The 22297-nt window shown below is 42.6% G+C and overlaps 1 protein-coding gene across 1 annotated transcript in view; it reads left to right on the forward strand.

The window, feature by feature from the left end:
• The first annotated feature begins 1056 nt into the window (after window positions 1–1056).
• The window catches only part of Pcdhac2 (protocadherin alpha subfamily C, 2), a 49294-nt gene continuing 28053 nt past the window's right edge, over window positions 1057–22297 (forward strand). Inside the window, exons 1-3 of the mRNA XM_059246483.1 lie at window positions 1057–3618; window positions 12931–12989; window positions 16162–16250. Coding sequence (XP_059102466.1) covers window positions 1057–3618; window positions 12931–12989; window positions 16162–16250 — 2710 coding nt within the window. The remainder of the gene's footprint in view (window positions 3619–12930; window positions 12990–16161; window positions 16251–22297) is intronic.

Here is a 22297-nt window from a genome sequence, read left to right on the forward strand (position 1 = left end):
GAAGTAAGATTAGGAAAAGCACGAGGGAAGAATCCCTTGAAATTTTACTAGATTTTTTTTCCTACTGTGATCGAAGCAGGTTGAACACGAGTTTTTCTTGAAGCTTTACAGAGTCAGTTGTTTAAGGAGAGAATTTAAACACAGAAATATTGGTTAATTGCCAAAATACACACTGAAAGTTAAGGCACGTGGCTGGGAGCCGGACTGAATGCTGGATCCCAGGATGCTTGCTTTTGGCTTGCTCCCGGGAAGAAGGCATCACTCACTTCTTTGCCCTTTGCCCTAGGAGTTAAAGCATTTCTGTACTTCTAAGCAATGTGACTGGGAAGGGGGTCAGGTAAACAACTGGTCCGCATTTCAAAAGCCCCCAAAGCACCTCCCCCAGCGTTTACTTTCTCTGACTGTCAAGGCACCGCCCAGGTCCCCCTACAGTTTATTTTCCTGGATGACGCTTTGAAATCTTAACTTGGGGAGCTGATAGTCGGAGTTCTAGGGACTCAGCTGCTGCTTTTCTCAGGCTAATCTTAACAAGACGCGTTAAGCCTGCTGGGGAGCGTGGAGCCTTAGAAGAGCAGGACCGTGGGGGCAGGGAGAAAGGGAGTGGCCGTGTTCCCGCGGTCTGCTGGGATTCGGCGGGTCGAGGATGAAGGAGATGGGGCTGGAGTAGACGGAGTGGCAGGGCGGTGCACGGTCGCAGTCCGCCGCCACTTGGGTGCGGAATCCGAGCTGGACTTGCAGAGCACCCCCTCCCCCCTCCGCTTCTCCCTCCCTCTCCTTAGAGCATCATCAGCGGCCGCGACGGCGGCGGCGACAGTCGCAGAAAACCGAGACCCGTGGAGCGCCTGAAGGCGAGTGGAGGAGCTGGGATATGGGGTGTCATCGGGGGCGGCAGGGCCCTGAGCCCTTGAGAACGCCTGGGAAGGGAGCGGCCTCGGGCGTTTGTAGCGCGTGAGCCGTGAAGAGCCGCGAGGGCGGAGGCGGGGCCCGGCGAGGAGCAGGCTCCCCAAGCTGCTGCCTCCCGCCCAGCCCCGGCTGCCTCCGCCAGGGCCGGCGGCTATGGAGCAGGCGGGCACCAGACCTGGGGCGACAGAGCATCCGCGACCCCGGCGGCCCTTGCCCTGGCTGCTGTATCTGTCTTTCCGGCTGCTGCTGGTGCTGCTGCCAGGCCCAGCGGCCTCCCAGCTACGATACTCGGTGCCGGAGGAGCAGAGCCCGGGCGCGCTCGTGGGCAACGTGGCCAGAGCCTTGGGGCTGGAACTGCGGCGCTTGGGACCCGGCTGCCTGCGCATCAACCATCTGGGTGCACCCAGCCCGCGCTACCTGGAGCTGGACTTGACAAACGGAGCGCTCTTCGTCAACGAGCGCATCGATCGCGAGGCACTGTGCGAGCAGCGGCCTCGTTGCCTGCTCAGCCTGGAAGTGCTGGCGCACAACCCGGTGGCAGTGAGCGCGATCCAGGTGGAGATATTGGACATCAATGATAACTCGCCGCGCTTTCCGCGGCCGGACTACCAGCTTCAGGTAAGCGAATCCGTGGCACCTGGAGCGCGGTTTCACATAGAGAGCGCACAGGACCCGGACGTCGGCGCCAACTCAGTGCAGACCTACGAGCTCAGCCCCAGCGAGCACTTTGAGCTGGACCTTAAACCCCTGCAGGAGAATAGCAAGGTGCTGGAGCTCGTGCTGCGGAAGGGCCTAGACCGCGAGCAGACCGCCTTGCACCACTTGGTTCTCACTGCGGTGGACGGGGGCATTCCAGCTCGCTCAGGCACGGCTCAGATCACTGTTCGAGTCCTGGACACTAATGACAATTCTCCTGCCTTTGACCAATCCACTTACCGCGTTCAACTGCGGGAGGACGCTCCCCCGGGCACGTTGGTAGTGAAGTTGAATGCTTCGGACCCGGATGAGGGTTCGAACGGTGAACTCAGGTACTCCCTGAGCAGCTACACATCAGACCGGGAGAGACAACTCTTCAGCATCGATGCCACTACAGGGGAAGTGAGAGTAAGTGGAACTCTGGATTATGAGGAGTCTTCCTCCTACCAGATCTATGTGCAAGCGACTGACCGGGGACCAGTGCCCATGGCGGGTCACTGCAAGGTGTTGGTGGACATTATGGATGTTAATGATAATGCTCCAGAGGTGGTGCTCACAGACTTATACAGCCCAGTGCCTGAGGATGTTGCTCTCAACACTGTTGTGGCCCTTCTCAGTGTGAATGACCAAGATTCAGGCTCCAACCGGAAAGTGAGTCTGGGTCTGGAGGCTTCACTGCCTTTCCGGCTGAATGGCTTTGGAAACTCCTATACACTGGTGGTGAGTGGCCCACTGGATCGGGAGCGGGTAGCTGCGTACAACATCACAGTGACAGCCACTGACGGGGGAGTACCACCACTCACATCTCAAAGGACACTGCAGATTGAGATCTCTGACATCAATGACAACCCCCCAAGCTTCCTGAAGGACTCCTATTCCATCTACATCCAGGAAAACAATTTGCCGGGTGTGTTGCTTTGCACTGTGCAAGCCACAGACCCAGATCAAAAGGAGAATGCAGAGGTGACTTACTCACTCCTAGACAGGGAGATTCAAGGGCTGCCGGTCACCTCCTATGTCTCCATTAATAGTGCCAGTGGCAGCCTTTATGCTGTCAACTCCTTTGACTATGAGAAATTTCGAGAGTTTTTTGTGACTGTGGAGGCCCAGGACAAGGGGAGGCCACCACTTAGTAGCACTGTGACCGCCAATGTGTATGTGGTGGACGTGAATGACCACGCCCCTCATATTCTATACCCTACCTCAACTAATTCATCAGCAGCCATTGAGATGGTGCCTCGGACTGCCCCTGCTGGCTACCTGGTCACCAAAGTCATAGCCATGGATTCAGACTCCGGGCAGAATGCTTGGCTCTTTTACCATTTAGTCCCAACTTCTGACTCGGACCTCTTTAAAGTAGAACTTCACACAGGAGAGATCAGGATTACCAGAAAGATTGGAGATGAGAGTGGTACCACTTTCAACTTGAGTGTGGTGGTTCGTGACAATGGGGAGCCGCCTCTATCAGCTACCGTGGCCATCACAGTAGCCGTGGTGGACAGGGTTTCTAAAATGCTCCCCGACACTCAGAGACATATAAAGAGTGCTCGGACATACTCTGAAATCACACTTTACCTGATAATCGCATTAAGCACAGTGTCTTTTATATTTCTCTTGACAATCATCGTGTTGAGCATCATCAAGTGCTACCGCTACACTGCTTACGGCACAGCATGCTGTGGAGGCTTCTGTGGAGTGAGGGAGCGGTGCCCTGCGGAACTGTACAAACAGGCCAATAACAATATTGATGCCAGGTTACCACATGGCCTCAAAGTACAGCCTCACTTCATTGAGGTCCGAGGCAATGGCTCCCTCACCAAGACCTACTGCTACAAGGCCTGCCTGACAGCAGGCTCAGGGAGTGACACTTTCATGTTTTACAACACAGGGGCCCAGACAGGGCCAGGGCCAGGGGGAGCCCAAGCCCCCGTGACTGACAACAGGCATCTCACGGGACAAAGTGGGCAGAGTGCCGGGAACCTGATTATCCTAAAAAATGAGGCTGTCTCTCAAAATGAGGTGAGATAGTGATCGAAGTGTCTTCCAGAAAGCCGTGCGTTTTTTTTTTTTTTTCACGTGTCCCTTCCCCGAGTCCCATGTGGTTGGCCTTACTGATTTATTATCACCAACAAGGTTTATCTGGCGAATTGAATATTAATGGTATCTCTGATCTTATTATAACCTGCTGTTTGCTCTCTAGAAAATAAGCCCTGGAGAATTATCTTACTTACCATTTTCTAATGGCACATGTGAAGAATTGGCCATAAAAGTATTTGAGAAGTGAGGATTAGTCTTAGGTATTTTTTGTTGAAGCACAGCTCTGTATAAATAGAACACGTCTGGGAATAAGGGTTATATACTGGGAGGTAATGTGAGGTTCGAGGAGAAATGACCTCTGCTCTATCGTCTACAGGGTAATTCTTGGGGCTTAAAAAATATATATATATATATATATTTTAACTTATATATATATAAGTTCTCAGCCCTCCAGAGATGTGTGGTGACCACTGGGTACTGTTGCTGTTTTTAATCTTGGAGGTCCACAGTAAAAAAAATTATTGGCTATTGGCAGGTGGATCTCTGTGAGTTTGAGGCCAGCCTGGTCTACATACTGAGTTCCAAGCCAGCTGTAAGACCTTGTCCCTAAAACTTATTCAGTTAATTATGCAGGACTAATGTGATAGGCTTTTCCAGAAATTCACACTGAAAGTGTAGAATGCAGTCCTCACTCTGAAGCTGGAGTTTGCAGTGGCTGGATGCTGTGGTCACTCCGTGGAAGGCTGTGAGGGGAAATGAATGGTAGCAAGCCAGAGAAAATGAGTGCACATTTGTCTGGTCGGCTGAGGGAACTCATAGAAGGAGGGGGCTGGGAGTAGGTAGGGATGGTGAAGACCAGGACAAGTTCTGACTGGGGAGTAAGAGATGAAGAGCTCCAACCTAGCCACCTTCCTTAGCATACTCAGAATTCGTCTTAAGATGAGGTCTCAGCATTTGCTTTAAATATCTTTAATATCAATAATCTTCTGATTCCATGTTAACAATTTCTGTGCTTTTGATGAAATGTAGAGTAAAATTTCCAGGCCTTTCAGGTCTTTAAGTTAAATGACAATACTCTGAAAGCATGTGTTCATTTTCTGGTTCTGAAATTAGTCATGCAATAGTATAAAGGGCTTAGAAAGTGGCCTTTGTTGTATACTATGGTTAGTATATGTGCTAGTTTTGACTTTAAAGTAGTCACAGGCCAGATTGCTCATTATAATGAAGAATGCATAGGACTTATTGAAAAGTACATTAATGTGTAGGTATAATTCAGTAGTAACTCTCTGTGCATGCTTGAAATAGTAGGAGTCTGCTTTGTGATCCTTTAAACTTGGATTTCAAAGCAAAATCCTGTCCTGTAGAGGGAGGAATTTACTGTCCAAATAACTACTATGTAGCTAGGACTCTGAGAGTCAGCACAAAATGAATTAATAATATTTGTTTTCCCTATAGTTTGTGACTTTTCACCAGCATGTTGCTATGGTTTACTAATGTCTATATTTCCACATTCAAAGTTCACTGCCATCTTAAGGGGAGTAATGCATAAGCCACAGAATCTCCCTTCTTGATTGTCAGTAGATTGTATTTTCCATTTTCCTCTGGCTATTAGTCACTGATCAGAAGAGCCTGAATGTAGTCAATGCTGAGCAGTCACAAAGGCAGATTGCAGAGTGAGAAAGCGGGAGAAGGAAGTAGGAAGGAAGTGGAGCATCAAAGCATTTCCAGAATTGTTACATCGTAGCTTCTGGAAGCCTGTAAAAATGATTTGTCTTTAAATAGGGATGCTCTAGACATTTGCTTAACAAGTTCAGGTGGTGTCCTTTGAGACTGGGGCAGCCTGCAGGTGGTGAAGAGGCATGGAGAGCAAGCTAGGCCAAGCTCAACTTTGCCACCAGCTGTGTCCTGGAAGCTTAGAAAAATGACATGCTTGTCATTTCTCCTTTGACCCAACGCTTGGGGCATTTTGATGCATGAACTATTTCTGTCTTACATTGACCTGTATGTTAATAGTTACTATGGTACACACACCTACGATGGAGGGATAAAATTATGTCAGAAAGTGATTGCTTTTGTGGGATTTTGCCGAAAGAGTGCACGAATTTAGCAAAGGCAAATGATACCTGATAGACGTCTCTCAGAATTCAGTGAAGTGTCCCAAGGTCTACAGTTCCTGAGTTTGTTGCAGTTATGGAGAAAATGTGAGTCCCATTGCTATAGCATGGCAAAATGGTGATAGAAGTCAGTCTGTTTTGAAAATCATCATGACTAGGTCAAGCTGACTTTCCCAGGTAAGACTTTCTCTTTCCTTACCTAGTTACTGCAGATGGCAGGAGGGTGCTGGAATGCTACAAATGCTGTGTGCCAACATTTAAATTAGATGGAGACTGGAAATGAAGAATGAAGGAATTTGTGCTCATTGACCACTCTGCTATATAAAAAGTACTCTACTTTGCAATATGTATATACGGGATTTCATTTCTTGTGAGTTTTACGAGAAACAAACATTATCAGGGAGGTTATATAACACAACACATTGCTAGTTGTATTTTAAGCCACATCTGTTTGACTCTAAAGCCTCTGTTTTCTTCAATAGTAGGAGTAAACAGAAATCCCAAATATATATATTGGCATGGGATATTCGGGCAGAATGCTACTGCCAGCTATTTATTTATTTACCGATTTACTATTGGCAAAATTTACTCAGAGCTTTTGTCCTTGTTCTTTCACTCTGTAAGCTTTCTTTTGTTGCTTGTTAAACATCAACATTTAGCAGCAGACTTTGATCTTTAGGTAGACTTTACTGTGTTTTTTGTTTGTTTGTTTTGTTTTAATTTCCTGAGTTGTGCTATGACGGCTTTTTGGCAACGGGGCAGAATTTCTCTTTGGAGCCTTCTGAAAACCTGAAGTGAAAGTAGCTGGCACCTCTTTCAGAGTTTCCATGAAAAGAGACCGAATCCTAAGATTGATTGCTAATGAGTCATTTTGAGTACTCAGTAGCACAGCATGTGAAATCATAAAGGAGTAGCAGAGAGATTTAAGCTTGGCTTCACTTTTATGTGTAATGAAGCAATTTACAGTTATCAGATCCTCAGTTATTTCTACCCACTGTATGTGCATATCCAACTTAAATCCAGACATGGGGATCTGAAAGAGTTAATGTAATCTTTCAGTGTTACCAAATACATTTCCTCTAGGACTGACTTTGCCATCTGGTGGCTCTGTCCTGGAATGATTTACACTCAATGTACAGTAACGTGGTGTGTTTTTAAAATTGCAAAATGGTCAGACCAGACAAAGCTGCTTTTTTGGAGACAGGGTCTCCTACAGTCTAGGCTGGCCTCTAACTCAATACATAGTTGAGAATGACCTTGAATTCCTGATCCTCATGAGTGATTTATAGGCATGGATACCACACCATACAAGAACAGCAGATTTTATTTTATATTCATTATTTTTATGTGCATGTATGTGTGCCTACAAGTTTATTTGCACTACAAGTGTTTCAGAGCCCACAGAGGGCAGTAGAAGGCATTAGATCCCCCAGGAACTGGAATTACAGGCAGTTGTGAACCACTATGTGGGTCCTGATCCCTGATCTGCAAGGGCAGCAAATGCTCTAAACCACTGAGTCATCTCTCCAGCTCCAAGGCAAAGAAATTTTAACCATGAATTTCTATTCTAGTACTTCATCTTTGATGACCAGTTTTTAGTGGGTGGGGCTGTTTAGTGTTGCCATTTTCATATTGGCTATAGGGCTGTCCTGAGGGAAAAAGTTTACTGTTCTTGGTCTAATAATACAGTGTTTTCTTCAAATGACTTCCTTCCTCATTTTTTCTCCACAGAGACAGTTGAGCCAAAAGTAACAATGGCTGAGTTCTTCTCTGTGTCTTTAGACATATTCTTATTGATGAAGAAATGTTTCCTGTGGCTTGATTGCCCTTGACCTACCCTTTCCTCTGACCCCACCATGAGCTATCACATGGGCATCTGGTCTTACTCAGAACACTGCAGGGGCAGAGCTTGGCATAGTATTCATTGTCTGTTGGCACTCTCTCTGCCTGTCAGAATAGCAGCTTCATTTCTGGATTCTTGCCCTGGTTGGCTATGAATTTTTGCTTTCAATGAGAGGTCAGAATGATGTCAGTTTGCAAGTATTTGAGGAAAAATTGCCATCACCAAGATACTTTTAGGAGAATTTAATGGAATTCTTCTTCCTCCTCCTCCTCTCCTCCTCCTCCTCCTCCTCTTCTCCTCCTCCTCCTCCTCCTTCTCCTCCTCCTCTTCCTCCTTCCTTCATTCCTTCTTCCTCTTCCTCCTCTTCATATTCTTCCTCCCCCTTCTATAAACATACACAATGATTGGTTGCATCACTGAATTTTCTTACTTTCTTTTTATTGGTTCTCCTCCCAGCAGCTGGACTCCTCCCTCCTTTCAAGTAGCTCCCATTCTGATTTCATGTCCCCTGTAGTCTATTATCACAGTCTGTTATCTATTAAAACCATTTGTTTTTTGTTTTGGTTTAGTTTGATTTTTCAAGACAGGGTTTCTCTGTGTAGCCCTGGCTGTCCTGAAACTCACTCTTTAGACCAGCCTGGCCTTGAACTCATGGAAATCTACCTGCCTCTGCCCCCTGAGTCCTGGGACTAAAAGTGTGCACCATCTCTGCCTGGCTTTTTTTTTTAGTTAGTTTGTTTTGTTTTATAGGTGTTTTTAAATATGACTTTTACAGGACCTCACTTGAGTCAGAGTTTCCATGTATATTATAAGATGAACATAATTTACCTGATTAATATAATATTTTGACGAGTATAACCTGTAGCCATGACATAAAAATTCAGAGGTCAAGAGAACTCTTTAGCAATGTTTTAAATCTGCTAACCTAAAAATTATGCAAGCTCTTTCTTTTCAAGAATTTGAACTTGGCACATGCAAAGAAATATCTGACATTGCAAAGGTGGAGAGAAATGCCAGCTTCTTTCCGGCCTTGCTGGCTCCAGAGAGATGCGATTGTGTGTAAGAGAGTAGCTGCTGTACTAGCATCCAGAATAACCAGACCTTACACTTTCTGTTGTACTAGAACTTATTATGCATATTTTAATTTATTTTCCTTTCATTCCCTGTAGCTTGGAGTTTACATGTTGTACTTAGAAGGAAGTTTCCTACCCAGAGTCCTCAAGTTTATCCCCTTCCAATTTTGATTTACTGAAAGACCAATGTGTAATATAGTCATGATTCTTCTCAGTGTTATGTTTTGCTTTAATGCATTCGTTTTCTATTGCTCTCTGTAACAAATTACCATGAATTAGTGGTTAAAACCTCATCCATTTAGTGTCTCACAGTCCTGCACTGTGTGGTTGAGTTTTTTACTTCAGTTTCCATAAAGCTAAAAAACTCAACACAGTGGATAGGTACTCTTTTGGAGGTTCTGGAGAAGAATCTACTTGGAAATTCATTCAGATTGTTGGCAGAGTTCACTCCCTTGGGGACAGAATCCTATGCTGGCTTATCTCTTTTTGCTGGGGCCAAGGAGGGACCATTACTCTCAGCTCAGAGAGGGCTTGCTTAGGTCCTGTCATGTGACTTGCTCTCAGGGCTGGCTTTAAAGAATCTCCTGTGGCGTGGAGTCTCTCTCATGCTTCACATCCTTCTGGCTTCTGTCTGGGACTTCTAGACTTGAATGTAAAAGGCTCTTGTAATTAGGTTAGTCTTACCAGAGTAATCCCCCTTTAAAAAAGACAGAGGGGCAGGGGGAATCTGTGGTTGGTATGTGGAATGAATAAAAAATTTCATAACAAAAAAATTAAATGGAAAAAAAAGACAGTTGAGCTGTCTAAACACAATTATGAGGATAAGTCCATCACAGTCTGAGTCTTGAGATTATACAGGATATGTACATTTGGTGTGGGGGTCTCGGGCTTGCCTTAGCACTCTGCCTACTGCAATTTAGATCAATGTCTATTAGATAGCACTATGAAAAATTGGCTGTGGAGACATTCTGAATGGACAAGGAGATATTACATATACTTTCTAGTTTGCAAGAGTAGTTTATTGACAAATTCAACAGCAACGTGCATGGAAAGAAGACAGTGGTTTTTGTTGTTGTTTTTGGTTTTGGTTTTTGGTTGTTTTGAGACAGAGTTTCTTTGTGTAGCCCTGACTGTCCTGGAACTCCCTCTGTAGACAAAGCTGGCCTCGAACTCACAGAGATCCGCCTGCCTCTGCCTCCTGAGTGCTGGGATCAAAGGTGTGCATCACCACTGTCTGGCCGAAAAGACAGCATTTTATTTCACTGAGTATTCATGTGAGTTTATGAATAACAGGATATTTTAAACCTGTTTTACTTTAAACTGTCTTAAAAGTGATTCATCCTTCTGTTGCTTAAGTACCCTATGGCATAAATCACAAATAATTCGGTAACAGGATAAATTAAACTTTTGCTATAATTTGAGCAGGAACTCAAGTTGGTGCTTGTTCTTCAGTAATATTACATCACCCACATGGATTACCTAATTGACTTTTTCTGCATCTAGAGTTCTGTGACTATTAATGTATTAAAAGACTAAACTGGAGTAATTCACCAATGGAAATTCAGCCCACTGAGTCTTAATCCTAGCAGTTGGCAGGTAGAGTTGGTAGAATCAAAAATTCAAGGCAAGTCTTGGCATAGTGAGTTTGAGCCATCCTGGTCACATGATACCTTCTCTCAAATGAATAAACGTATGTACAAAACCAAGATATGTAATATTAAAATATTTTTGAGGTAAATAATCATAATTAGTCCAAGGCCTTAGTGTCTTGTAGCAGATACATAGGTAGTCAGCCTTTCAATCTGAACTTTTTCCAAATTGCATGAAATCAAAGTATGAAATTTATATGCATTTTGAGTTTCAATTTTGTATTCTTTTAAGATGAATCAGTATCTAGGAACATAGAAGTAACTATATATTCACCAATCAGGCAAATTTAGTGTCTTTACATAATTATCTTTATTTTTATAGTTATCATAACTTCTGTGACAGTTCATTTATTTAAAAATAGTCTAAAAGACTGGGAATGATGGTACATGCCTTTGATTCCAGCACTTGGGAGGAAGAGGCAGATAGATCTCTCTGAGTTCAAGGCCAACATGGTTTACAGAGTGAGTTCCAGGACAACCAAGCCTGTTACACAGAGAAACTCTGTCTTGAAAAAAACCACACACACACAAAACAAAACAAAAAACCAAAACCCTTTAAAAACATATCCAATGCTGCATTCTAAGGATATAGCCCTGCATTTATGAATATTATGAGGATATCTGTGTGTTTTATGAGTAAAACAGATACAATCAGTTTCATAGAATGTATCATCTGGTTAGGAAAGTATTCCAATAGAAGTGCTTATTTCCTTGTGTAGTATTAGATGGTGAATTAAAATATACTAATTGCTTTCTTCCTTTCTTCGTCCCTGTCTGATCTTATTGCCATAAGAAATCTCATAACTCTCATTCTGGCAAATGAATCTGAGAAGTATGTTGTTGCCGATCGACTGTTATTGAAAATAGCAACATGACAAATTAAATGTGTTGTTGAGGAAGTGAAACTGTGTAATAAAGTGAGTCTTCTGTTCATTCCTGATAGAATTGTGCCTTTCAGCAAATTGAGTTTAGTGATTTCATCCCAAAGATCAAGTTGCAGTAATTTTCATCATGAGTGTTACCCAATCATAGAAAAATAAGCAACAGTTACTCAGCAGATGTCAGAATATTTGTAAAAGGATTTTCTCCACGGACAAGCTGACACTGGTATTGCCAATGGCTGAGAAGACAGTGATGATGAAAACGTAATCAGATGTATTTTAGTCATGTTATCAGGTTCATGAAATTATGTACAAACATTCTCTTTTGTTGCCTCTAACAATACTTGTAGAAAATGGAAACTTGTTTTATTTGGTCTGTGGGTAATTTATGCTACTTTATATGAAACAACAATAGCATGTTATAGATTTGAAAACCAAGGATGAAGCTAGTTACATATACGTATCTTGCCAGCAGAATACAAGAGAATGAGGTGACAGCTTGTATGGGGTGGTGGTGGGGAGATGAGACTTGGGTGAAGTATTCAGAGTCACCACTTTTCTAGGCATTGATTTAGGTTCTCTGGGTCCTGCTTAGCCATCCATAAATCTGTTAGAAGGTTGGGATTCTGGCCCCATCACTTCTCTGGGCTTTATGAAGTGTGTTTATGAAAATACTTCACATTGTTTGCATGAACTGTATGAATGGTGGTGGTGAGACTAGTTTGTACTTTGAAATAGTTTATTGGCATTGCTACAGCTTTATGTTGCTAATTATGATTATGTAACCCCGGGGGAAAATACAAATTACAACCCCTTCCATTTCCTGACTCAACTGTACCTTAGTATTTATGCCTGATTTGTCTCTAGTGATTCTGAGTACCTTCTACCTAGTTCATAGCTCCCCACCCAGTCTTCAGGTGCCCATATTTTCCTCTTTATCAGTTCTACTTTGGAATGACAGTTTGTGGGCAGAGGGCACACAAACTTTCCTTCTGGGACACAGGTGGTGCAGAAAGAGTCAGGGTCTTCATGGATTTCAGCTACTTCCTGCTAAGCAGTCAGAGCCTAGTGAAGAGAGTTGAATGAGGAGGTAAATCGTGAGAGAGGAGGAGGGAGTCAGTACAGATTTATGAGAAGGTTTCGGTGGCAAAACAAGGTCACACTGCAATGGTTTGTTTTCTTCTCTCTACTATCCCTCTTCCATCAGGAGAAGAGCCTGTTATCAGTTGCTAGTGTTATGACTGGGCACATCCTTCCCAGGTCAAACATGCTGCAGTCTGCAAAGCCAGCAGTAGATTGCAGTCCTCTGCAGTCCAGCCAGGTCGGCAGAAATTGTGTAATCTGGTATTGTTATAGCTAGACTACAGAACTGAAGGGGTGTCTTTGATGGGGCATTTGAGAGTAAAAAAAAGAGGAATGTTTTTCCTGTCATAAGACAGATTGCTCTAGTGTTTTATGAACATAGACTTATATTGGGCAGGGCAAAGCTAAATGTGACTCTCACAGCATCCTAAATATGGATTTCCTTGATATTCAGTCTGGGTCATGTAACTTAATTTTCTCCTAAAAGTGATGTGTGTTATGAGTTTCATTTTAGCATTCCATATGAATGTCCCATTTGGTATTTCAATTGGATGCACGGAAATATTTAAGGGACAACTAATCGATTAATACTACCCTGGGAGCACATTGATTTGCCATGTTAACAGCAAACTTCCTTTGTTATTATTGCAGCCCCGACAGCCCAACCCTGACTGGCGTTACTCTGCCTCACTAAGAGCAGGCATGCACAGGTATGTATGTCCTTCCTTCTTTCCTTCACTTGGGAGGAACTTGAAGTGGGCTCTGTTAGATAAACTGTATCTCCATAGGCCAGAAGCAGCTGTTTAAATTAAGAAGCTTTAAAAACTCTACCCGGGGAATGCAATTATTTTTGTCTCCATGATTATTTCTTGAAACATTGGAAGTAATCAGTGCCAAATGCTTATTGAGTGCTGGGAAATGAAAATGCCATGTGGAATCATCGGCAGGTTTCTGTACTTTCATCAAAATTCCTACAAGGATATCTCAGCTTAAAAACTTTTGTATCAACTTAAAACTATTTTAAATTTCCTGTGATAATTCTGACTCTTCATCCCCTCTCACTTATAGTTTTTGTCTCTCTCTTAAAAAATTTAATTAAGCCGGACGGTGGTGGCGCACGCCTTTAATCCCAGCACTCGGGAGGCAGAGGCAGGTGGATCTCTGTGAATTCGAGGCCAGCCTGGTCTCCAAAGCGAGTTACAGGAAAGACGCAAAGCTACACAGAGAAACCCTGTCTCGAAAAACAAAAAACAAAAACAACAACAACAAAAAACAAAAACAAAAAAAAATTTAATTAATACAAGTCAGAAGCTTTCAGAGTTGAGTACATTATAAATATATATACATACATTGTTTCCTATTTCAGATTCCTTGTTCTTCTATCTTATCCTGACCATTACACACTGTTAGCCACAATAAATCAATTCAAATCTTAGATGGTCTTTTCATTAAAAAAAACCCCAGAGCCGGATATCGGTGAAAGCTGAAAGATCAGAGAAGCAGAACAGTCAGCTTACCTCTACAAAATCCTCAGCCTAAAGAGAGTGAGTTCCTGTTTTCTCACACCTTACATACCTTTCTCTGCCTTGCCATATTACTTCCTGGTATTAAAGGCGTGTGTGCTTCCCAAGCACAGGCATGAGATCTCAAGAACTAGGATTAAAGGTATGTGTGGCCATTGCCTGACCTCTATGTCTAATCTAGTGGCTGGCTCTGTCCTCTGATCCTCAGACAAGTTTACTAAGGTATTCAACATATCACCACAAATGATAGCTATTGTTGTTTATGTTTGCCCCTGCTAGAATCTTCTGTCTTCTCCATCATTTTGCTCTCTTATTGTTACCAATATTGTGGGCTCTTTAGAGATGAGCCACGTTCAGGACTTTATTGAATATCTGGAGACCAAATCTAGCTTGCTTTAGATCAACTTAAGAGTAATAGCATTACTCAAGACTCAGATTTAATATAGTTTTGTCTTGTCTACTTTGTCTCTTTGACAGTAACTGATTCCCAGAGCTGATGTGTCCATGCCATAGGGCCAAATGAAAGATTCATTATTTGTGACTGTCTTTGGAAACCAGATAGGGAGGCTCAAGAAACTAATGATTGGATTAGCAAAAGAATTTAACTTTGAAGAAGAAATGAACTCCAGACTTTAAGCCCTTCAGAATATCTGGACAATTATTAATTGAGTCTTCATCAAACCTAGGCCAATGTCTAAAGAGAAAGCTTGTAGAATAGTATGTGTAGAATTAATGAAAATATAATTTTAGCTCATTAAACATGCATTAGATTAAAATAAATTAATGCCTTCTCAAGCTTACAAATGATCAGAGATCATTATGTGGGTGCTATTTCTGAATCAGGAGCAATCAGGGAAGGGCTGAAGATTGGTAACTGGCTTGTTGAGATGTCGTGCTGGAACCACAGTCATGATTTTAAGCTAGAGACACTCATACAGATGCTCTCCTATGAGGCATCAGAGGAGTTGTTTGTATTTATTAGAGTTGAGCTGTGCTTTTTTCTGTAGCTGAGATGTTCACGGAGCTGGGCATTAGGTAAATTAAGCTCTTTTTACAGTATCAGCTTTTATCATTGCAATTGAATTAGTGTTTTGCTTGAAAGATACCAAAGCTGTGAGGTGCAGCTTTTTTTTTTTTTTCTGGAGAAAGGGTTTTGGCCTAGAACTCACTCTGTAGACCAGGCTGGCCTTGAACTCACAGAGATCCACCTGCTTCTGTCACTGAGGTTTTAGTAGTTTAACCTTAGGACAAGCAAATGTCTGATTTAAAAGTGTCCTCCAACTTTGGAGAATGTTCCCAGTTTACTGAGTTGGGATCCCAATTTCCTTCTTCCTCTATCTGGATGTATTTGAAGCTCTGATGTACACTAGCTATAGACATACATGAATAGACACAGTATTCTTTCTGCCCCTAGATAGTTTGTTTTCTCTCTGCTAGCCTCTATGAGTCTCTGAGATGATGTCCCAGCAGTGTTTTGTGCTGAATTAATCTCTTCTGAATGAGGATCTATAAATTACTGTGATTTGGTTTCTCTTGTCCTAGGATATGTTGGGTAGACCACCTATTCATAAAACAATACAGAAAAAATAAAACAGAAGTAATGCTAAGAATTAATCAGGGCTGGTAGCAGGCAATACTTTTGTTACTGTCTGTCCATCCTTCTGTTCCTTGTAGTATATCAAATAAACTCTTCTTTTAAAAAAAACTAACAAAGTAGTTAGATGAGCAGGGTATGGTAGCACATGCCTATAACTCCAACTACTTGGGAGACAGATAGAGAAAAACAGCAACTTTCAAAGCCAGCTTCAAGCCAGTCCTCTTAGTGACATGCTGTTTAAATTAGGAAGGGCTGGGGACATAACTCAGTGATAGAGACCTTGGCAAGCATGTATGAGGCCTAAGGTTCAATTCTCAGCCATGCATGCACACCCACCCTCCCAGGAATGAGTTGGGTATCCAAACTGATATTACTGCTGACAATATTGTTGTGTTTAACCTGAGAGAGGGTTGGGAGTTTGGAGAAGAAGCTTCCCTCGTCATCACTGAGATGTTAAAATGGCATTTGTCCTCTTGTGGGTCTTTTGTTAGATTTAGTGGGCACCACAAGGCATTAATGAAAACCAAAACTGCCGTAAAGACAGAACGCGTTATTATCACTGTGGCGCAGCAGGCAGTAAGTCAGCAATGGTTTTGCACTTTTACAAGGTGACTGCTCAGCAGTAATGGTTGCAGTTTAAGCATGAGCAGGGAGTGTTAGCTGCCGCCCTCCCTTCATAATGGAGGCAATTTCTGAGGGTGGGAGGAGAGTTGGAAAAGCTTTTATGGTCTAACTGTTATCTGGGTCTGTGTGTTTACTCAGCTCTGTGCATCTGGAAGAGGCCGGCATTCTACGGGCTGGTCCAGGAGGGCCTGATCAGCAGTGGCCAACAGTATCCAGTGCAACACCAGGTAAAGAGTCAGGATCTCTCTCTTCTTGTTTGGGTTCTGGAAATTGATCAAATGACCTGGTTTTGTAAGAGACAGCTCCTTTTTGATTCTTTTCTTCCATACAAACACCATCTCTGTGTATATACTTGATTGTTTTGACTTTATGCTTGGAGTTCTTCAAGAGTTGAAAATAGGTAACCAAGAACTTATTACATCTATTTTCATTTTAAAGACTGAAGAAACAGAAGTTCAGGAATGAACCCACATCCACACAGCTTCTGAGTAACAGAGATAGGGTTCTAACACAAGTGTATCCAGGTGTATGTAACATGGCTGCAAAGCATGCTGCCTTGTAAGAATCCACCCAGATTAAAATGAACACACGCACGTATATATAACAGATGACATAAGAAGGTATATGTGAGGACTTCTTTCTAAAAATAGCCAGATGCCTTTCAAATGATTAGGCTGAATAGCATGTGCAGTTAAGGCCTATTTTTTGCTGGCAATTCTAAGGACTTTCATTTATTCTAATCAAGCAGCATTTGCTATTTATGAGTGTTTTCACAAGTCAACTAAAAGTACGATTTGTCAAAAACGCACAAGTTGAAGCAATTTATTAGACAGCTAATATTGCCAGATGGCAAGGATAAGAACATGAAAGAGTCCGTTGAACAAATCGGCAACCTCAGTGCCAATGAACAAGGGAGGGAGGAGTGTGTTCTCAGAATACTAAATGCTGTAGGGTGAAGAGACACCTAGACATGTCAGAGCTACTCAAAGTTACACATGAAGTCATGCCTGGTCACCCTCCCTTCCTTTGGGGTTAGTCTTATTGTCATGGAAACATAGGTTAGTTTGGTGAGCTGGGAACTAGTGTTACATATATCTTCTCATGAATGACATTGGTTGGTGTAAATATCTAGACACATGTGAAATGGGAACATTTATGGATTATTTCCTGTTTGGGACCCAGGTTTCTCCTTCAGATTCAAAAGGATGTTGGGAATATATGTTCCTAATGCATAATGTTATTTTTCTTTATTTTTTTATTTGAGCATTTCATACAAGTATACAATGAAATATGATTGTATCTAATCCCCACTTACCCCTTCCAACTTTCCTCATATCTCCCCAACATACCCTCTCCTAACTTCATGTCATTTGCTTTGATAGCCAGTTAGTGCCACCCGCCTGTGCACAGGTGTAGGCCATGCACTGGAGAACGGGAAACCTACCAGTTGCCACATCCTCAAAAAATTCTTTTCTCTCTCTCCTATCATCTATCCACTGCCAACAGCTTCTTAGGAAGGGGTGGAGCCTGGAGATCATCGAGCCCAACTATCCATGATCCATATTTTTGATGGAGATAGATGATGAGTTTCCATGGCTCTGCTTCCTTGCTGGCTGCTGACACATGACTCATAGCCCTCATGGACTGGATAGAGCTCACATTTTCCAATTACTCCATGGTGACCTAACCATGCTTTACGAAATGCCCCCACACCAATTACATGAAGTTAAAAGGGTTCTCCTCTGCCTTCTGCCCTGTCCTTTGTACTTTGGGGCATTAGAACTCAAAGTGTGTTTTTTGTTGTTTGGAGAGGAATGGTATAAAGATTAAGATTATAATTTAGAGTGAGAGCTGAGCTGAATTCCAATGCCAAGCTTACTTACTGAATGCACATAAACAAAGTTCTTAAATGCTTATCTTTTAAATTGTTCCTTCTCTAAGTTGAGCATAATAATGCCTTTGTTATTGACTTGTCATGAGAATGAAAAGAAAAAGAAGGGCTGAACACAGTAGTTGACATGTAGCATCAATGCCCCAGTAGTCTATTTACCCCCTTTTTTTTTTTTTTGGAAAATACTTATGCGCTGCGTAATCTACTATCTGGCTTTGACTTCCAACTTCTTGGTTAGAATTCAATAGTCTTCATTTGTAGGCCCAGATACAGGTCCTTTGAGGTTATGTGGGTCATTCACACATCTATACAGTCCAGTCATCCTCCTGGGTAAGGAGGGTTTATTCATTGTTCCCTGAAGAAAGGAAAATGCTTCTTCAAAGTTGGTTTTCAATCTTAAACAAATCCCGCTTTTTGCTGATCGTGTCATTCTTAGTGCTTCATGGTGAAGGTGCAGTTGCTTCTAGAAGGTTTGTTTCTTGTGCTTCTCGCCCCTTACACATGTGTCTGAGCTCTTCTTGTGCCTTGCTACTAACTGCTCTTTTCACACCAACACCGGCAGTGGCTGTGACCACAGGCATAAAGGAACCTGGACCTGCTGTGCCCTGCTCTTTATTCATGTGTGTGCTTCTTGGCATTGCTTTCCCTTTTAATTCTTCTGCTTTGTTGGTAAGGTGTTCATTTAATTTCACAGTCTGCAGAAGCCTAGGATAAAGAAGCTATATTCTGAAGGGATCAATGGAGGCATCATAGGTGATGTTCTCTATGGGATAAACAAGTCAGGCATTAAATTGGTTAATTCTGATTACTGGCCCCTGTTCTCCAGCCTTGCCTTTTGTGTAAGCAGAACTGGATCACATGCCTCCTTATTTCCCTCCAGCTTCCCATGAGACTGAGCCCAGAGAAAATTAGCTAAACAGCGAATGCACAAAATACAGTCACAGCCCCTGCAAGGATGGAGGAATGTGTTTTAGAGAGAGGGATATTAAAGGGCCAGACATGGACAGGTGTTACAACTTTTTAACTTTGTCTAGGTGAATGCCCTGAAAAAGTCTTAATGAATATTCTCTTGTGATTAATTCCCAGAGGAAATCCCAAGAGATTCTAGAAAAGATGGTCCCTGCTTGCCAGGAGACTGGTTTGGCTGTCTGCAGTGGATCAGGCCGCCCTTGCCTGTTGGTTCTTCAAGGCTCCTCTTTACACAGTTCATAGAATCTGAAGACCTGCCAGATATGTGCAGACTGGATGTGACAGTTCAGGGGAGCCTGATGTAGCGGGATCTCAAGTTGAGACCAACATAATCTACATGGGAGACTCTTTCTCTGAAAAAAAAAAATCCGTTTTAAACAAAACAAAGACAACCCATTAAACAACAGTAACAATATTTTAGAGTGGGAAACCCAACTGAATCTTCAAGTTCTGCATCCATGGAGTCAAGCAACCACAAATAGAAACTATGTGGTAAAGATGCATCTGTACCAGACACACACAGGCATTTTCTTTTCTTGTCACTCTTTCCTAAGTAGTACAAGGTAAAAATGTGCATAGCATTTTTATTGTATTAGGCGTTACCATTTATCTGAAGATGATATAAAGTATACAGGAGGATTGTGATATTACAGGCAATCACTGTACCACTTTATATGTGATTTGAACATCAACTGATTTGGGTGTCTGTGATGGTCCTGGAGTCCATCCCCCAGGGATAACAGGGATAATAACTGTTCTCTCTATTTATCAAAAGAGCTTGGGGAGTTCCAAGGCACACAGCACTGCCAAAGATAACATTAGAGCCTGTGAAGCAAGGCCCCAGGGGACCTGGGACTAAACAGTAAAGATTAATTGGGTGGAATAGGCTCTAAGGCACCGAGGCTTAGCTAGAGAACTCAGGGTACTAGACAGTGGTTCTCAAAGTGTAGTTCCTGGGGTAGAGTACCAACAACATCCAGGAATTTGTTAGGAAGGCAGAGTGTTCAGACAAGCCCTCCATGTGTTCTCAATGCACCCTAAATTTTAGGAACTGGTCTAGAAGGGGCTTTGGTGATTCAGGTCTGCAACCTGCCCTACTCAGGGGGCTGCCCCAGGGGGATTGCAAGTTCAAAGCCAACCTGGACAACTTAATGAGACAGTCTCAAAATGCAAAGTGAAAAGAGCACTAGACTGTAACTCAGTTCTAGAGCATTTACCTGTCATGTGGGAAGTCCTGGTCTCAATCCCCAGTACCAAAATCACAAATCAGTAACAGCAAAAATGAACTGGGCTAGAGTAAATATTTCTGATGCCACCTAGTATGTTTAGAGGCTCGGAAACTGTGAGGAAGCTATTTGTTTATGATTCTTGTGGGAAGCAGGGGATTTTTCCAGACCCCAGAGATAATTGCTAAACACTCAAGCTCCAGACTCAGAGCAACCTTCCTTGGATCTTTTTTTTCTGGGCCACTCAGTTGCTGTATATCCCCAGGACCTTTCTATGCTCAGTTTCTTTTCCAGTAAAATGGACATAAGAGTAGTGTCTTCCTTAGGAAGTCATTAGAATTAAATGACGTAGTACTCACATAGTGAAGAGTCCAAAGAAAAACATCTAGTAATAAACAGACATTTTGTGATTTCTCATAAAAGAGATGAATCTATCCTTTCTTTACCTTCAAAATTTAGAGTTTCTCTGAGTAGACTCTTCAGGGAGGCTGTGCTACTGAGATTTTATTTAACTGCTTGTCTATTTCCTTGTAGGATTGCTTTTGTCCTGATTTGTCACATCTCTTACGCTGTGGGAAGTGGATATGGTTATGTGTCCTAGTTTTATAGGGGGATCCAAGCTCTTATTCAGTTTATAGATTTTTGCCTTTCCGACCATGCTAAATCCTCAAGGAAAGACTCCATCTTTAACCAGTCCTCCCAAGGAAACTATGTCCTGTAAGTTCTTTTGGAGTCCATTTAGGAACACTGTCAACATCTTTTACGTCTCAGGAGTGAGTGCAGCCTCAGGCCCTTGGGGGAGAATTTAGAAAGCATGCTGTTCTACTAACCTGCTCACCCTGGCCTTCAGCTGTTGCCATGGCAATGCCGGTCCTGGTAGGTGTGTACATGTCCTTATTAGGGTAAAAGAAAAATGAGTTCAGGGATCTTGTGAGTGGGGCAGCTCCTCTCTGTGTCCTCCACTGTCACCTTCCATTTGACAGTCCAGGAGAAGAGCTCTGTGGAGTGATCTTTAGCTGGGGAAAGCGAACCCTTAGGAGATGCGATTTCATTGTCTGGGGGCGCAAAGCCCCTTATGCTTGGTGGAGTTCTCAATGTACCCCGTGATACACACAGATGTGCTTGTTCTGGCCTGGCCTGCAGGATGGTATCAAGGTGACATGGGAAGAAGGATTAACCCAGGAGAAGCCAGGAAGCTTTGCTGCCTCTGTCTATGTGTCCTTTCTTCATCTCCTACTTAGAGGGACACTTTGCACCTTCCATTTTTATTGACTGTGTAGGTTAAAGGTTGGAGTTGAGAATGTCTTGGTGTTGTGAAAAAATTTTTTTTGTATAGTAAAAAGCTTCTGTGGTAGTTCTATGTGTTTTCTGTACATTTCCTTTATACTAATTTTTCCAGGATTGGCAGCTCAAGGCAAAATATAGCCAGAGTTGGAACCCTGACATGCACTGAAAGAACTCCTTCCTTCTCAGTGGCCTCAAAAATGGAGACTCTAAGTCTTCAAAAATCACCCAACCTCATATGCACTCATATGTGCTTTTTGACACACATTTTGAGGATACACACAGTGAGGAGAGACGGACATCAATAATGGTTTCCCAGGGTTCCTGTTTTCTTCAGATCCCACAGATGCAAAGACACAGGCTAATGCTGGGCAAGAAATAGAATCTCATTATAGTTTCTCTGGTTATCATTGATCCATTTAATGTGTTGACTACATTGGAGCAATAGAGTATGGTCCCTGAGAAACTTCCTCCTGACAACTTTTGACTGTGATTTGGAAAAAAAAATCATACATTTTATTCTTTTGTTCAATAGTTTTGTGGATCCAGCTATGATGATACACACATATAATCACAGCATTCAGGAGGCTGTGTCAGGAGTTCAAGGCTGGCCTGGTCTATATACTGAGTTTCAGACCAAAGTATTTAGCAAGATCCAATCTCAAAAGAAGAAGAAGAAGAAGAAGAAGAAGAAGAAGAAGAAGAAGAAGAAGAAGAAGAAGAAGAAGAAGAAGAAGAAGAACAAGAAGAAGAACAAGAAGAAGAAGAACAAGAAGAAGAAGAACAAGAACAAGAACAAGAACAAGAACAAGAACAAGAACAAGAACAAGAAGAACAAGAAGAAGGAAACAGGATTTCTAAAATACTCTTCTGATTCTTGCAATGCACTTTTGCTGGTTTTGTT

This window comes from Peromyscus eremicus, chromosome 19 (assembly GCF_949786415.1).
Source record: "Peromyscus eremicus chromosome 19, PerEre_H2_v1, whole genome shotgun sequence".
NCBI classification, from domain to species: domain Eukaryota; kingdom Metazoa; phylum Chordata; class Mammalia; order Rodentia; family Cricetidae; genus Peromyscus; species Peromyscus eremicus.